At 53.1% G+C, this 14,434-nt stretch overlaps 5 protein-coding genes across 5 annotated transcripts; 3 read left to right on the top strand and 2 right to left on the bottom strand.

The window, feature by feature from the left end:
• Positions 1 to 207: 207 nt before the first annotated feature.
• Z519_12276 (uncharacterized protein) lies at positions 208 to 2,174 on the bottom strand (the record flags this gene model as incomplete). The annotated part of the gene is made up of 5 exons (XM_016769982.1): positions 208 to 898; positions 958 to 1,019; positions 1,076 to 1,177; positions 1,246 to 1,822; positions 1,900 to 2,174. 5 exons carry the CDS (start codon positions 2,172 to 2,174, stop codon positions 208 to 210), a joined length of 1,707 nt encoding a protein of 568 aa, XP_016613834.1.
• A 3,506-nt stretch (positions 2,175 to 5,680) lies between these two features.
• On the top strand, positions 5,681 to 7,435 carry Z519_12277 (uncharacterized protein; the record flags this gene model as incomplete). The annotated part of the gene is made up of 2 exons (XM_016769983.1): positions 5,681 to 6,886; positions 6,935 to 7,435. 2 exons carry the CDS (start codon positions 5,681 to 5,683, stop codon positions 7,433 to 7,435), a joined length of 1,707 nt encoding a protein of 568 aa, XP_016613835.1.
• Positions 7,436 to 7,511: 76 nt separating this feature from the next.
• Positions 7,512 to 8,399, bottom strand: Z519_12278 (uncharacterized protein; the record flags this gene model as incomplete). The annotated part of the gene is made up of 1 exon (XM_016769984.1): positions 7,512 to 8,399. One exon carries the CDS (start codon positions 8,397 to 8,399, stop codon positions 7,512 to 7,514), a length of 888 nt encoding a protein of 295 aa, XP_016613836.1.
• Positions 8,400 to 11,454: 3,055 nt separating this feature from the next.
• Z519_12279 (uncharacterized protein) lies at positions 11,455 to 12,567 on the top strand (the record flags this gene model as incomplete). Its single annotated transcript, XM_016769985.1, has 1 exon — positions 11,455 to 12,567. One exon carries the CDS (start codon positions 11,455 to 11,457, stop codon positions 12,565 to 12,567), a length of 1,113 nt encoding a protein of 370 aa, XP_016613837.1.
• Positions 12,568 to 13,248: 681 nt separating this feature from the next.
• Z519_12280 (uncharacterized protein) lies at positions 13,249 to 14,330 on the top strand (the record flags this gene model as incomplete). Its single annotated transcript, XM_016769986.1, has 5 exons — positions 13,249 to 13,277; positions 13,337 to 13,747; positions 13,821 to 13,902; positions 13,967 to 14,078; positions 14,149 to 14,330. 5 exons carry the CDS (start codon positions 13,249 to 13,251, stop codon positions 14,328 to 14,330), a joined length of 816 nt encoding a protein of 271 aa, XP_016613838.1.
• Between the last annotated feature and the right edge of the window lie 104 nt (positions 14,331 to 14,434).

The raw sequence follows: 14,434 nt of genomic DNA on the forward strand, positions 1-14,434 counted from the left end.
ACGATTCTACGATGGCTTGGTTCTTCTGCGGTGATTAAACCATGGGGCAGATGAGACGGTTGGGAGAAAACCAGAACTCTACCAGACTACACCAGACCAAAGAGCTCCATGATCTCGAATTGCATGAATCATTCTGCAGCATCTGCGCTCGCAGCGAACACTCCTATTCTTTTCAGCTGACAGCCGGTGCCCCACAACGCAAGGTGGTTACAGACTCATGAAGAGTCCAGCCACAATGAAAAACGCATAGAAGCATACAATTTCCGTGGGAGAGTCGAGATGAGTATACTTCGGACCCGACGCAGCATTCTCGGTGGAAGTCGGTGACCCATTCTGCCCCTTCGACTCTCCCGACCTGCTCTGCGTCGTAGCCGCGGCAGAAGCAGCAGCAGCAGCGGAAGATGACGCAGAAGCAAGAGCTTGAGCCTGCACTTTTGCAAGCGCCGACACAGCAGGCGTAAAGCCCGGTCCTGAAGGAGCATCGGTCTGAAACGCCAAACACCGCGTTGGAAGCGCGGCGACCGGCACGGTTGCCAGCTCCCAGGAACTGGAGAAGTCGAGCTTGGGAAGCAGGTCGACTTCGGCGGTCATATCGAAGCCCACGCCCAACTCGACGCCCACAGCGACGTGCGTCAGATTGTGAAACAGGTGTTCAAATTCGGCCTGGTAGGCCGGCGCGTCGCTCGACTGCGCGCAGCTGGCATTCACGGAATCTGTGGCCAGCTGGGTTATGGCGACGGTGGCTTTGGGGAGGTCAAAGGATGTACCGACTTCGGCGGACACTGCGTCCAGTATCTCTATGCCGAGGGTGATTCGTGGCGTTAGAGAGAGGCTGAGGGAGAGATCGATGTCTGAGATGTTGGCTTGGAAAGGGACGTCGGTGATGGAGATGCCGTCGCTAAGGTCAACGCGGTTAGCCATACGAAGACGAGAACGCTCGTGCCTGTGGAAGCTTACAGCCCGGTCACGCTAGATGAGGCCGGATCTGCGAAATCAAGATAGACGGCGAGGTTTGGGATCTGGGGAGCACAAACACATCAGCGACGACAGCGAGCACAATCCGAGTGGAAAATACCTCCAGCTCAAATCCGTAGGACATTTCGATGCCGCCAGACAATTCCCAGCTCAACGACAGCGTCGGCTCGACGAGGATCCCGCCGGACCCGAATTCCGGAATCTTTGCACAATACGCATCAGGAAAGATACGTCCCTCTGAATGAATCGGCGGAATGGCTTGTGGCTTACCGTGAATCCGAACACTGGGATCGTGAATAAGGGCAGACTCATGTCCCCTTTGAGGCTGGGCTCGATCTGGATCTCCACGTGCGCGACGAACCCCTCGATGCCCAGCTGCACATTTCCCGCCGAGATAATGTTTCCCAGATCCTCGGCCCCGAACCAGTCGGCCGGAGACAAGACGCTCCACTCGCCCTGCGCGAGGGTCAGAGTGCCGCTGGTGCTACATTCTTTACAGCCGATTTTGATCGGGATCTGGGCATCGGTGGGGTGCACCGTGTCTGGGAACCAAGTATCTTGGGCGCCGTGGGTGAGGTTGATCGAGAGGGCCGTGGCTGTTGCGGTCGAGGCATCCGAAGGGATTAGGGATGTTGCGGTCAAGGCAAGCGGAGCGGATGTCGATGTCGGAGTCGTTTCTACAGAGGCTTGTCTTCGAATCAAGTGTTGGGGCTGGTTGCGAGGTAGATATGCCTCGGTGGTGTGTCCGAACCTCAGGTGGAAGTCGTGGAAGGCTTCTTGCCATGTTATCTTCTCTGTCCGGAGGATCACAGCATTGTATTCTTCTTCGAAGGCGATGGCTTGAATTCTTGATCAATTAGTGCCGTCATTGCAGTTGGTATAAACTGGGCGACCCAATTCACTACTCTGGAAGATTCTGCTTACTGAAATGTCACCCGCCCTTTATCTTCGGAACAATTTGTATGGGCAACGACGACGTAGGCGTTATCAAGATCGCTCCATTCCTGTCTTGCTTCGTGAAATGCCAACGGTGTGTGGAACACAACTGTGACGTCCTCGTTGGAGCATTGGACATTTTCCAAGAGATCTTCCATCTGCTCCAGCACCAGCACTGGCCTATCCGACTGGAACCGGACGGACGAGAAGAAGATTGGACTTTGATCATGTCGGTCCTCGCCTTGGATCTCAATCAGCCTCATGCGTCAAAGCACGACGAGTAAAGTCACCATCTGTATAGCCCAATTCGGCGCTATAGTCGGGTCTAAGATCTGCCCTCCTCCGCGAGATATCTGGACGTCTTGTAACGGGTCTCAAAGTATGGAAGTCCCTTCGGTTTGACAAGATTGAGGCCTCCACAGCCTCAAGGGCGATACCATGGAGGATGAGAATTGGGAGAAGAATGTTTACGTGAACGAAGTGCATTTTGGAATCACGAGTACAAGACGGGAACGGATAATTGAAAGCCAGCAGACCTACCGTGAGGTTTATGTAGAATGCGTGCCCTTCGAAGGATTCTTCTTGATACACTTCCGCTGTTTGTATCTCATTATCCTTCTTCCGATCGAGAACCGCAGCTGATATCTTCTTCGCTCTCGCCCGTGCCGAGGAACTATTGCAGCAGTATGCAGCATGCAGCTTGCATGAACGTGTGACAGTAGCGTTCTGCGCGGCAAGGGCAAGCGACACAATGAGTCTGGAATGTCGACATGGATGAAAGGTCTGGCCCCAATATAGCGCAAGACCAACATCTGGTAGAGACAGGGGATGATGAAGGCAGAATGGCCAGCCTGCTCCCGTTAGCTGCTGTGGTTCCCGCGACGATTCTCTTCCATGGTTCGTTTTCTTGAGAAGAGCTAAGCGATTGCAGAGCGGTCTAGAGCCAGTGCTAAACAAGGCGCTCATCAATATCGGTTAGAAAAAGCAAAAAGTCGTGCGATCAGGTTGTCATTATGTGCAGTTTCCGGTTCTTTCAGAAGGCGCGCTACCCATGCACATCGTTTGAAGAAGCAATAGACTGTTTGAAATAGTGTCAGTGGTCATGATGGCGCCATGCGGGGAGGCGGATCATCATGGAAGCCCTTGTATGACCTCAAACAGCACACATCGTGGGTCGCGGCAAAACTGGCCCCAATTGACGCATTCTCTTCAGACGGAAGCGGTCTCTCTGAACAATGGTTTGCAAATGATACAGTGTACACCATACGTACGCCTTGGGAGGCTTGCGTCTGCAAAGTCCCTAAGTGTTGTGCTGAAGAATTGCTCGCCGACTCTTGGGATCAGCTTAGTTCCACTGACCAAGTAGGAAGACCCCAGGGGAATGTCTGGGAGGCGTCCGGGAGGCGCATGCGAGGCATCTGGGGTCCAAGTGGATAGGTGAAACTTGAAGAGCCTCAAGTTAGGCGAACTGCAAGCAGTCGGGTCGAGCAAGCATTATTACCCTCGACCGGCATCATATCTCTGTTCAACTGCGCCGTGCAGCTGGGGGGGGGCCTCTCAAAAGAACATCGCGAAAGCTGCAAGAAGTCTCCTGTAAACGAAAGTAGATGAAGGTAAATTGTGCCCTGCTGTTGTCGGAAAGCATCATGGCACGCGAAGTTGAAACGGGGCCAAAAGGAAGAAAGATGAAACTGACACGGACATGGAGACAGACGCGGGCGACTAGGCTGGTGGGCCGAGGCACAACAACCGCGGGTCTTGGCATCGACATGGCCAGCCTCCTTACCTCCTTCCTCTCTCTCATTTCAGCCCCATCGTGCCAGCATCTTACACTATCTACCCTCTTCATGGATGAAGAAATACAGAGATGTTCCATGGCCACCGGGATCGCTTACTGAATAATGGATCAATACCTTTGATCGGGAGCAGCCACAGAGTCTACGATAAATCATCGCCGCCCATGGCATTTAAAAGGCTCCAGAATACGACGAGACTTGAGTCTTCTCTCAACCACCAATTGCAGCAGTCGATGGGCTCGCGATGTGATTGTGCGTGGATACTTGTTGTATGTATTGTAACAGAGCACTGTAGGGTTCGGCGTGTACGTGCAACAACGCACAGAAGCCTGTCCAGCAGGTCGGGAATCGAGAACGCGTTTCTGGTTGACACTGACAGGGCAACACCACCAACACCACCCCCAGAGAGGCAGCAGCTAGGGCAGCGAACGCTTAGCACGGCGACGACATTGAGAAGTAGGAAAGGGCCGATGAAAGACTCTGGAACAGGTAGACGGCATCCAAAGCGTGGAATACTGATACTCTGTCTAAATTGTAATGTATGGCACTCTACCAGCACTGTAAACTGTCTCGCACTCCTCCCTACCTGCCCATTTTGGTTTGGCATGTGGCTAGACAACTCTCCTCCCTGCTACCATTCTTCCAGCCCCGCACAGCACAGCCACTTTGCCTTGTTACAGGATATGTCTGAATTCCACCCGCGATCCACAGCTCACAGGATATAGGACATTGGTAGGTTCGCCCGTGACTTGGGAAGTCATCATTGCATAATTTCTTGTCCCTACAGAGTGCCACAAACGCGTATCTTCCCATTATACGTCTCGGTCATTTCCGCGTCAGTTATGCTCACCGAAACAAGATGAAGAGCATAGCCATCACCGCTCTTCTCGCAGCCAGCGGAGAGTGGGTTCATGGCCACCCGTCCTCTGAACGCCCCACTGATAGGACCGTCGTGATTCGCAAGGTAGCTGAAGGTAGCAACACATTCGTTGAAAGCACTGTGACTATTAACATAACTGGAGACAAGATTCCCCATACCCTCAAAGCATATGTCTTCCACCGCGTCCCACCGACAACCCAGACCCATGCTGGCACCTCCCAACTGGCAGCTCTTAGTCATTCAAGGGCGATTCAGATGCTTCAACCCGTCTGATGCGAATTATATTACTGATGACCGTACCTGCGGACATCGAGGCGCGATAAACGGGCAATAATGATCTGCAGTTCAATTACTATGAAGCCTGGTGTAGCATCCAGTATTCTCGACACCTCTTGGGTTGATTCGGTGGGCAATGCTGCTTGCTTCGTCAGTGTTACCGAGCCAACAGTGTAAGATCGGTGGTCAAGCAGTGTGTCGCATGTGCTACGTAATGTAGCCTATGCGAAAGCGTTGTGGTTTGTGATAAAGTAGTTGGTCATGGCGGACAGCCGCGGGGGCAGTCGATGCCCCATTTTGCGGCCGAAGTCCATACAACGTCATTCTTCTTTAGAGAACGTATTGTGCCAGGATCATTGCCTAGCGTGATGGTGCGATATAATTATTTGAGGTGAAGGAAGTCAGCATACACTACGCATTCAGAGCATCACCGGCTGGGAGCTTGGCTGAGAATGAGATTGGCGGTCTTGCCCTGTTTTTGCGAGTTATGTCGTCTCGGCTACGGCAATGTCCTTGGCCTTGTCGTCCACGGTGTAATGAAAGCCATGAAATTCTTCCAATTGGAGCAAGTGCGGTACGCCTGAAGGGTCCAAGGTTGCCGATACGAGGTTAGTAACACCATTGAATACGATATACGAAAAGGACAGAACCCGGATGGTACGACAACCATTTAACTTTGGTAAGCCAGTTCAGGCATCCATCAATGCACGGCTACAAAGGGTCGTCTGAATCGCTGAAGTCGACAAATTCTCTCTCGCCCACTGTCTCCACAGACAGTTCCGCGATATATACCTCGTACAGTCATTCATTCTCCACAATGGCGCTGTATTCCATGGTCCTGTCGTTCATCTGTATCCCGATTCTGGCCGTGCTGGCGGCCCGCACTTACAGACTAGTGGTCAATTACCTGCGGGCGCGGAAGTTGGGGATTCCAATCGTTGTTCTTCCTTTCTCATGGCAAGATGAGTGGTGGGTTATCGTCTACCCTTACTTCAAGAGGCTCCGCGATGTGCCTGGCATAGGATACATTTTCTTGTTCAGTTATCATTCATGGCAACAAGACGAGCGGTATCGTGCACACAGGGCATACGGCGACGTCTTCGCCATTGTGTCACCAAATAAAACCGAGATCGAGGTCAACGACCCCATCGCGGCCGTCGAGCTGCAAACTCAGTACAAAACTTGGATCAAGCCTCAGCCGATATACGAGATTTTCGACAGTTTCGGGCCGAATGTGATCAGCGTCAACGGCGAAGACTGGCAGCGCCATCGGCGAGTCGTCAACCCGGCCTTCCGTGAACAGAACAACAGGCTCGTCTGGGATGAGTCGCTAAGACAAGCGAGACAGATGATCAAGGTGGTGACCGGTCGATCAGATGCCCGCCGGACCATGCTCGAGGTCCGGAACGACTGCGTGTTGATTGCAATGCATGTCCTGTCCGCCGCCGGGTTCGGGCACATCCACGATTTTGATGGAGGCTTCCGCGAGATTCCACAGGGACACAAAACCAGCCTTGCAGAAGCACTGAAATTTCTACTTCAAAATATCATCTTCTGCGTGGTGTTCAAAAACCTGCCCGTGCTCCGCTGGATGATGCCCGTATTGTCTCGACAAGTCACCGCCATGACGAACGAGTTCACCCAATACATGAAAGAAATCGTAGCCTACAATCGAGCTATCACACAGGGCGGTGGCAATAGCAGTGGCGCCGACATCGTCAGCGCCCTGGTCGAGGCCGACGAAGCAGCAAAACGAGAACAAAAAGCGGCTGTACAGGGCGCCGGAGCGAAGCCAATGTACCTCAGCGATGCCGAGTTGTTAGGTAACTTGTATCTCTTCAATTTAGCGGGCTTCGAAACAACCGCAAACGCATTGACATATACGATACCGTTCTTGGCCGTCAACCGTGAGATCCAGGACTGGGTTGGCGAAGAAGTGGATGCTGTGTTGAAAGGGAGAGATGGTGAGAAGCCTGTCTATGAGGAGGTATTTCCACTCCTTGTGAGGTGTTTGGCGGTTATGGTATGTGAAATTCCTTCGAACTGGCATTTGCGAGCTCACAGATCTTAGTATGAAACCCTGCGTCTTTGGGGCCCGACCCCTAGTCTAGAACGTTGGTGTGTCGACCAACCACACCCTCTTCGCGTACAGGGCCAAGAGGTCATGGTACCAGTCGAGACGTATGTTTCAGTAAATCTTTATGCTGTCCACACAGACCCGCGCTGGTGGGGCAACGACTCGCTCAAATGGAAACCGCAACGCTGGGTGATAACCGACCCGGCGACAGGAAAGGAGTCTATCGCCCATCCTCCGCCAGGCGCCGCATTTTTGCCGTGGAGTGTCGGGCCAAGGGTCTGTCCAGGAAAGAAATTCAGCCAAGTTGAATTTGTGGCCGTCATTTCGACACTGTTGAGAGAATATCGTTTGAAGCCGCTGATTATGGAAGAGAAAATGACGACGGAGAAGCAGGCCGCCTCAGCATTGCTGGAGGTGCTGGACGATTCGATGAACGTCATTACGCCGAAGATGCGTCGGCCAGAAGATGCGGGCGTAGTATTTGTTCGGCGATGAGGCAGCGTTCGGTGAAGGAAACCTGGACTGCAGTGCGGTTGTCGGGGTGCGGAACAGGTGGAAATGCAGTGGTACCTCACTCCCTCCTCCTTCCTATCGAGACATACAAAGCGTGCCCATCCCACAATTTCCCATCTTTATTCAGATGTTCTTTCCAAATCTGCTGCCAGGCTTGCCTGGCTTTTTCAATCGTTTCTGTCCCTCCTTCTGCCTCCAATCGTTCCAAAATGCTCTTCCATAGACCGCTCCGACTTGTCTTTTCTTCCAGCGCCTCCATCGCCTGACCCGCATCGTACCATTTCTCAGGAACATAGCTCTTCGTACGGAAAGACTTCTCGATTTCCAACCCGGCATCTTCAAACATCTTCCGTAGAGTATGGATATCTTTTATCCAGTCGAAATCAAATACCATAGATTTCCCCAAGGCGCGCCGGAGAGGGTAGTTGAGCAGGTACTGCAGAGTGCGATCCTCAGTGGGGACATCGATGATCAGTCTTCCCGTGCCGGGTTTCAAATAGGTTACCCAATGTTTGATAGCCTTTGCGGGATTCTCAAGTAACACGAACGCTGAACAGCAAGAAATGATGTCAAACGCTTCCCTTTCTTTCATCACGTTTTGCACTTCCTCCAGCGAGGAAAGGTCCGTTGCATCCCCCTGCACCCACTTCACTTCTCCGCTTCCCTCCGGGAGCGGTTTGCGTTTGGCTTCGTTGAGCATTGCTTCGGTGACGTCGACACCTACGACGATGCCGCCAGGTCCGACCGCTTCGGCTTGGGGTAGCGTAACCAAGCCCGTGCCGCATGCGAGGTCAAGAACCGCGCTGCCCTTTGGGGGAGGCAGCCAGGTGACAAAATCACGGCCCAGCTCTACGTGCCATCCACCGTTTGAGACGTCATAGTTCGCTGCACGGGGAGTGTATTGGGCCAGCGTTTCGGCGATGAATTCCATGTGGCGGAAAGACATTGCGCTGCGGCAGTTGAGGAGAGCTCGAAGAACCCTGCTGGAAACAATGTGGTTGATAGCTGAAACCTCGGTTCAGAAGGTGAGAATATGAAATTAGATTCATGCAGATCCCAGTATCGGAAACGGCGATCTGAAGGTTCAGCGTACAAGCATACGGGTGTCTCTAGCAGGTCAGCGAGTGACAGATGCCGCTATGACCAACACCACCAACACCATCACCACCACCAACGGCACCAGGGCCGTCACCGAGCCGTATGGAATGCCGCAGCCCAAGGACAGCACTAGAACGCTGTCGCTAAGGCAAGATAGAGCGAAGCTGTATAAGCGCAAAGTGCGAACTGTGACGGTTCGCAAAGATTGATTGTCTGATACCCAGACTTACCAGGGCAACCAGGGAGCACAGGGATCGAGTGATCTCTCTTTAGCTGCCAAGGCTGCGTTTAGTCTTGCGCTAATGTCGTCCAACCTGCCATGAACGTCGATATTATGCACTCCCTGGAGACCCTTGTCACATGATCGTTCCCCCATCTCAACTCTGGCGATGGTTTCCACCTCCTTGATCTTCTGCCGAATGACATCGGGACACTACATCCCCTCCATCGTTGTACTTTCCTCCAACAAGGCCCATGCTATGTCCCGCCCAGATATCATTCAAGCGCAGGCACCTACAGTGAAGGCGGAATGTGGCGCCGCTTACAAGTGGTCTGCTACGACTCCAGCAATTAGCACATGCCTAGTCGTGATATCGCTCCAGGATAGAGGTCTTTGAACTAATGTATCGGCTCGAGAAGAGGCGGGACAGGGTGGAAGAGTTCTCGGGACCCTCTAACCTCAGATGGCGAAGGTGTTGATTCCATATGTCAGGTTCCCTCCCTCGCTTCTCAGCACCCTCCGACATGTGACTGACGCCGGGCGGAACCCGCGATGTCGAGCTGAGTATGAATCTGGCCTAGATTGGTCACTCAGTGAACCGAAACCTCCCTGTCCTTTCCTTTCAGCCTGGTGAGTCGTACGGCCCTGCTCCTACCGTGGTAGGGAAAGACATCGTGGTGATACTGGGCAATGAGTGAGACAAGGTACGTAATCCTGTTGTCATGGATTGGTATGCTTATCTGTTTGTGTCTTCTCTGAGAGAGAGAGAGTCTGGCTGTTTATATAGAAAATGTACTTCTAACAGAAGGCCATTCCTGACCCTAGCCATCGATTCCCGATCTGACCACAAGGTAAGGGATAGCTAATCCCTCGGATAGAGCATTCCTCGGTGCATTCCTCAACGCGTTGATCAAATTTGCCACATGTAATGACAGAGGTTACCCCGGCTATTACCTCAGTACCGTTGCGTTGATCAAATGTCTAGCGTGCGCGGCCCAATACGGAAATCCCTTGTGAACCAGACCGTTGGTGTGAGGTCGCGGCGAGCGAACCACCTCTCCTCTGTCGCAGCAACAAATATGCTGTCCCAGCAATGGCCATGTTTCACCCTCTTTGATGGGCGGCTTCTCCCTACACTTCTCAATTTACTTCGTCGTCATTCTATCTTTAGCAGCGGCGTCGATGAACGTCCTGACCGTCTTCAAACACGGGCAGGCACGGTCGACAGTTGGGAAGAATGAAAAGGCAATATTGGACTGACAGCGAGCGGAAGCAGCCGGAGGCATCTGCCTTCGGCCGCCAAAATGGAGGCAAACGTGGCCATCGCACCTCCATCACCGAGCCTGGGTCTCTCAGTCCCGTAACCCCCTTGGCCGCGGTCGCCTCCATTCTCCGCCTCGACCCCCCCAAAAGGACCCGGTAGATCTAGATGGAGAGGCTCAATCTGACGGCTGGTCCTGTAGGAGGCCAGATTCCCCCTCCAAAGAGCTCGAGCGCAGCCCGTCTTCCACGCCTCAATGCCCTTCGTGCCTGACGGAGCCCAACCTATCCACCAATCTTCCCACCACCACCCTTGCGAGCTGCGACATTGAATTGGCCGCAACCCAACCTGCTCTGAAGGGAGAGGCTACAAGCCCCAATGAGGGACATCTCGCGTGCGCGCCGTCCCTGTCCACCCACTGTGCAGAAGCTGTCCCACCCGTCTTTGAGTCTTACCTCCAGCCGTGTGTGACCGTGCTTGGCCGAATGATCAATATCCCCTCCACTGCTATTGAAAACATCGTTGAAGCAAACACTTCGAGCCCCTTTTTGAAGCTTACGGCGCTGTTTATAGGGGCGTGGTACTTCTTTGCGCGCCCCAAGACCGGGATATGGTTCCTCGGGCGCGCTGTGGGCATCGTCTGGAGAGGCGGGCGATTACAACGAGAGAGGACCCGGTCGAGCGAAATGTGTACCGGACGGCCGAGTCGGTGGTGAACCACATACGGGCCGCTGGTTTCGACTCGGAAGAAGAGGTTTTAACGCGATAGTCGGGACGCAACAGACGACCAACCAAACGTTATATGGAACTAGATTGGGATGAAAATGAAGAGGATGAATAGATCTTCTCAGAGGTTTTGTCTTGGTTCTGTATACAATTAAACCGATGAAGTGGTAGTGTATTTAGTGATGTGTATGTGTTGAACGCGCCACGCTTACATGGGGCCAAAACTCCACGACGACGTCCAAATTTGGGTTTATACAAAATTCAGCCTTACTCAGCCTTCCCAGAACAGCTGATATTCCCAGTGTCTAAATCCGACTATCCAAATCCGACTGTCAGAGCGTTTTCCACCGTAATCGAGGAGAATTCCGGGTGTTGCCGGAAACTAGGTGGTCTGACTTATCCAAATAAGTTGACCAAATTGTGAGCTGCCGAACGTGGAGTCTGGGGTACAAAAACCGTGTTTGTGACATCTGTCACCGAAGACATTTGGCTCCGCGCCAAAGCGCCCGAGACAGGGGAGGCCGGTATTCGGCTTGAAAGGCCTGGGATCGAGGGCCGAGTCTCACGGATGAAGAAATACGAAACCCCTAGGTCATGAACTCCAAGAGAACTCTGGACACCAAAATCAATCCATTTGGGAAGTGTCGTTCTGCAACGCCAACATCCGCGTAGACGACGCCCTCTTCTTTATACACTATGCCTTTAAGTAATTGGAAGGTTAACTTTCCCCCCTCGAATGTGGCTGTTGACGTCTCCGTCATCGATACTACGACGTATCTACGCGGAGTCGACGGCAGCCTTGTGGTCAAGCCTGTATACGCCGGTTTCGAGAAAGACTTCATCCCAAGTTACAGCTTCCTCATCCATCACAAGCCCAGCGGGCAGCGCCTGCTGTATGATCTTGGGCTTCGCACAAACTGGGAAACTCACCTCAGTCCTCACCTCCGAAAGGAGATCAAACCCCTCGGCTTCAAGGTCGAAGTCAAACGCGACGTTGCCGACATAATTGGCGACGGCGGGTTGAAGCCAGATCAAATCAACGCCATTATTCTCAGCCACCATCATTGGGACCACGTCGGAGATCCCACGCTCTTTCCTTCAACAACCAAGCTCGTGGTAGGTCCTGGCTACAAGCAGAAATACCTGCCCGGCTGGCCCGCGCAGCCTGACGCGAGCGGGACCACCACAGATACCTACGAAGGCAAGGTCACCGAGGAGATCGACTTCCAGTCCGGTCCGAAAGCTTGCCAAATCGGGCCGTATCCCGCCTACGACTGGTTCTCAGACGGAAGCTTTTACCTGCTCGACGCTCCCGGCCACACAACGGGCCATATCTGCGGCCTCGCCCGAACCACCGTTGGTCCAGAGGGCGACACGTTCATGTTCTTGGGAGGAGATGTTACACATCACTGCGCGCTCTTCCGACCAACAGAGTACTACCCGCTCCCGGAGGAGATCTGTCCTGACCCGGTGGGAGACCATAACAGCACCGCCTCGGTGAGCTCTGAGAAGTACGTGAAAGTCCACCGTGCATACCAGGGAGGGGCGGGAAGTGAGGAAGCCAGGGTCTCACCTTTCTGCCTGGTGCCTGTGGGGTACGTCGATGAAGACGCGGACATGGCACAGGAGACACTCAACAAAATGTTTGTGTTTGACGGGGACGAGAACGTCTTCACTGTTTTTGCTCACGATACCACCTTGCTGGACGTCCTTGATTTCTTCCCCCAGAAGGCGAACGAGTGGAAGACCAAAGGGTGGGCGAAGAAGAGTCACTGGAAGTTCCTGGGCCTCTTGAAGACAGCCGGTTGAGTCGGATGCGAGGAGCCTGTATGTTGGCCACCACCAACTACAATTCTTTGTCCAATAGTCGTCACGTAGATGTGTGCCCTCGGTCAATTCTTGTCCTCGCTGTTCACTCCTCTAGAACTTCACGTGCTTCGGTTGTCTGAGGGCTGTGGCATTGTGTTATCCAGCATTGTTGGAAGTATACCAATAGTTCTGATGACAGCATACATATCTACGGGACCGACAACAAAACTTATGAATTTCTGTATCTACACCCAGTAGTAACCATTCTTACCCCCATGCCTCGTGAGTGCCCCTCATATCATGTGGCCGACATTTTGGAGACACCGATATTTGGCGCGAGAACAATCCATACCAGTGGGGTGCCGTCAACTGCCGTGACTAGCATATCGAGCAGCGCCCCCGCGATTCATTCTGCTTCGGCGTTCTGGATATGGTTTGCCGATGGTTGGCTCCGATAGGTGAGACAGGGCTCCGTGAAGCATGGTAGACTCCGCTCGCTCACGATGGTCCCGGTATGATGATTCGTTGCGCTAGTTGGCCGAAAAATCTAAACTATTCGACAAGGACGAAGAAGATCGCACTTCAGCATCATTTGTCCTTGACATCCTCTCGCACCGGATACCGTGGGATTCAACTCAGTTTTCAAGAAGAACGAGGGAACTCGCTAGGGACGATACAAACATGGCTTTCCGATCTCAGGCCATGCCTGGGTTGGTGACGAATTCCGCCCAAATCAATAGACACGAGCATTACTGATCAGTTTGTGCAGCGTTGCTCTAATCACTGGCGCAGCGTCTGGGATTGGTTTGGCGACCGCCGTTGTCTTCGTGGAAGAAGGCGTCACCAGACTGGTACTGGCCGATATAAACTACGACGGCCTTGTTACGGCGAGCAAACAATTACAAGAAATTAATCCCAAGGTTGAGACATGCTTGGTCAAGTGTGACACCTCGGTCGAAGAGGAGGTCGAGAACATGGTTACCGAAGGGGTCAAGAAGTTCGGCGCCGTCCACTACGCGGTCAACAATGCCGGTATCACCAGCAGAATTAGGATCAAGACCCATTTGCTCCAGACCGAGGAGTGGGATAAGGTCCAGGGGGTCAATTTACGGGGAGCGTGGCTATGTCAACGGGCGGAGTTGAGACAGATGATGAAACAGAAAGCAGAGTTGCCCACGAGGTAGGCAAGGCAGTCGAGGTCGCACAGCAGTTGATGTTTGATGAAATCAGGGTCACTAACTGGGTACATCTAGGACGGGCGCCCCCCCAGAGAGAGGCTCGATCGTAAACATCTCTTCCCTCTTCGCAATTATCACCCACCCTACAGTCGGTGCGGTACGTACCCTCTCCCTTACCTGTGACCGTGGCGGCGCGTTTCCTGGGCTGACTCGACGAGTAGTATTCCGCCACTAAAGCCGGCGTCCTGGGTATGACCAGAACAGATGCGGTTGCCTACGCGACGGATGGCATTCGGATCAACTCAGTGTTGCCAGGATTTGTCAAGACTCCGAGTGCGTCTCTCTTTGCCCTGGTGTGCCATGTATTGGAAAGCCTCAGATGTCAGAGCTAACCCTGGGGCAGTGGTTGAGGAATCCATGCGGCGTGGAGCAGACTACGAGCCCATCATCAACACTATTCCTATCAAGCGCTGGGGCAAACCATCGGAAGTCGCTCAAGCAATTGTCTTCTTGTGTAGCGATCGGGCGAGTATGATCACGGGAGAAGCGCTCTGCGTCTCTGGAGCGAAGGAGTTCGCTGCCTAGATATATAAAATGACCAAGGCATTACCAGGATTATTCCCTGCCTGCACTGTGTGACTTCGAGGCAAACCGTTTTTCAAGCGTTAGGAACAGGACGTTCTTATCAT

This window comes from Cladophialophora bantiana (genome assembly GCF_000835475.1).
Source record: "Cladophialophora bantiana CBS 173.52 unplaced genomic scaffold supercont1.27, whole genome shotgun sequence".
Classification (NCBI taxonomy): Eukaryota; Fungi; Ascomycota; class Eurotiomycetes; order Chaetothyriales; family Herpotrichiellaceae; genus Cladophialophora; species Cladophialophora bantiana.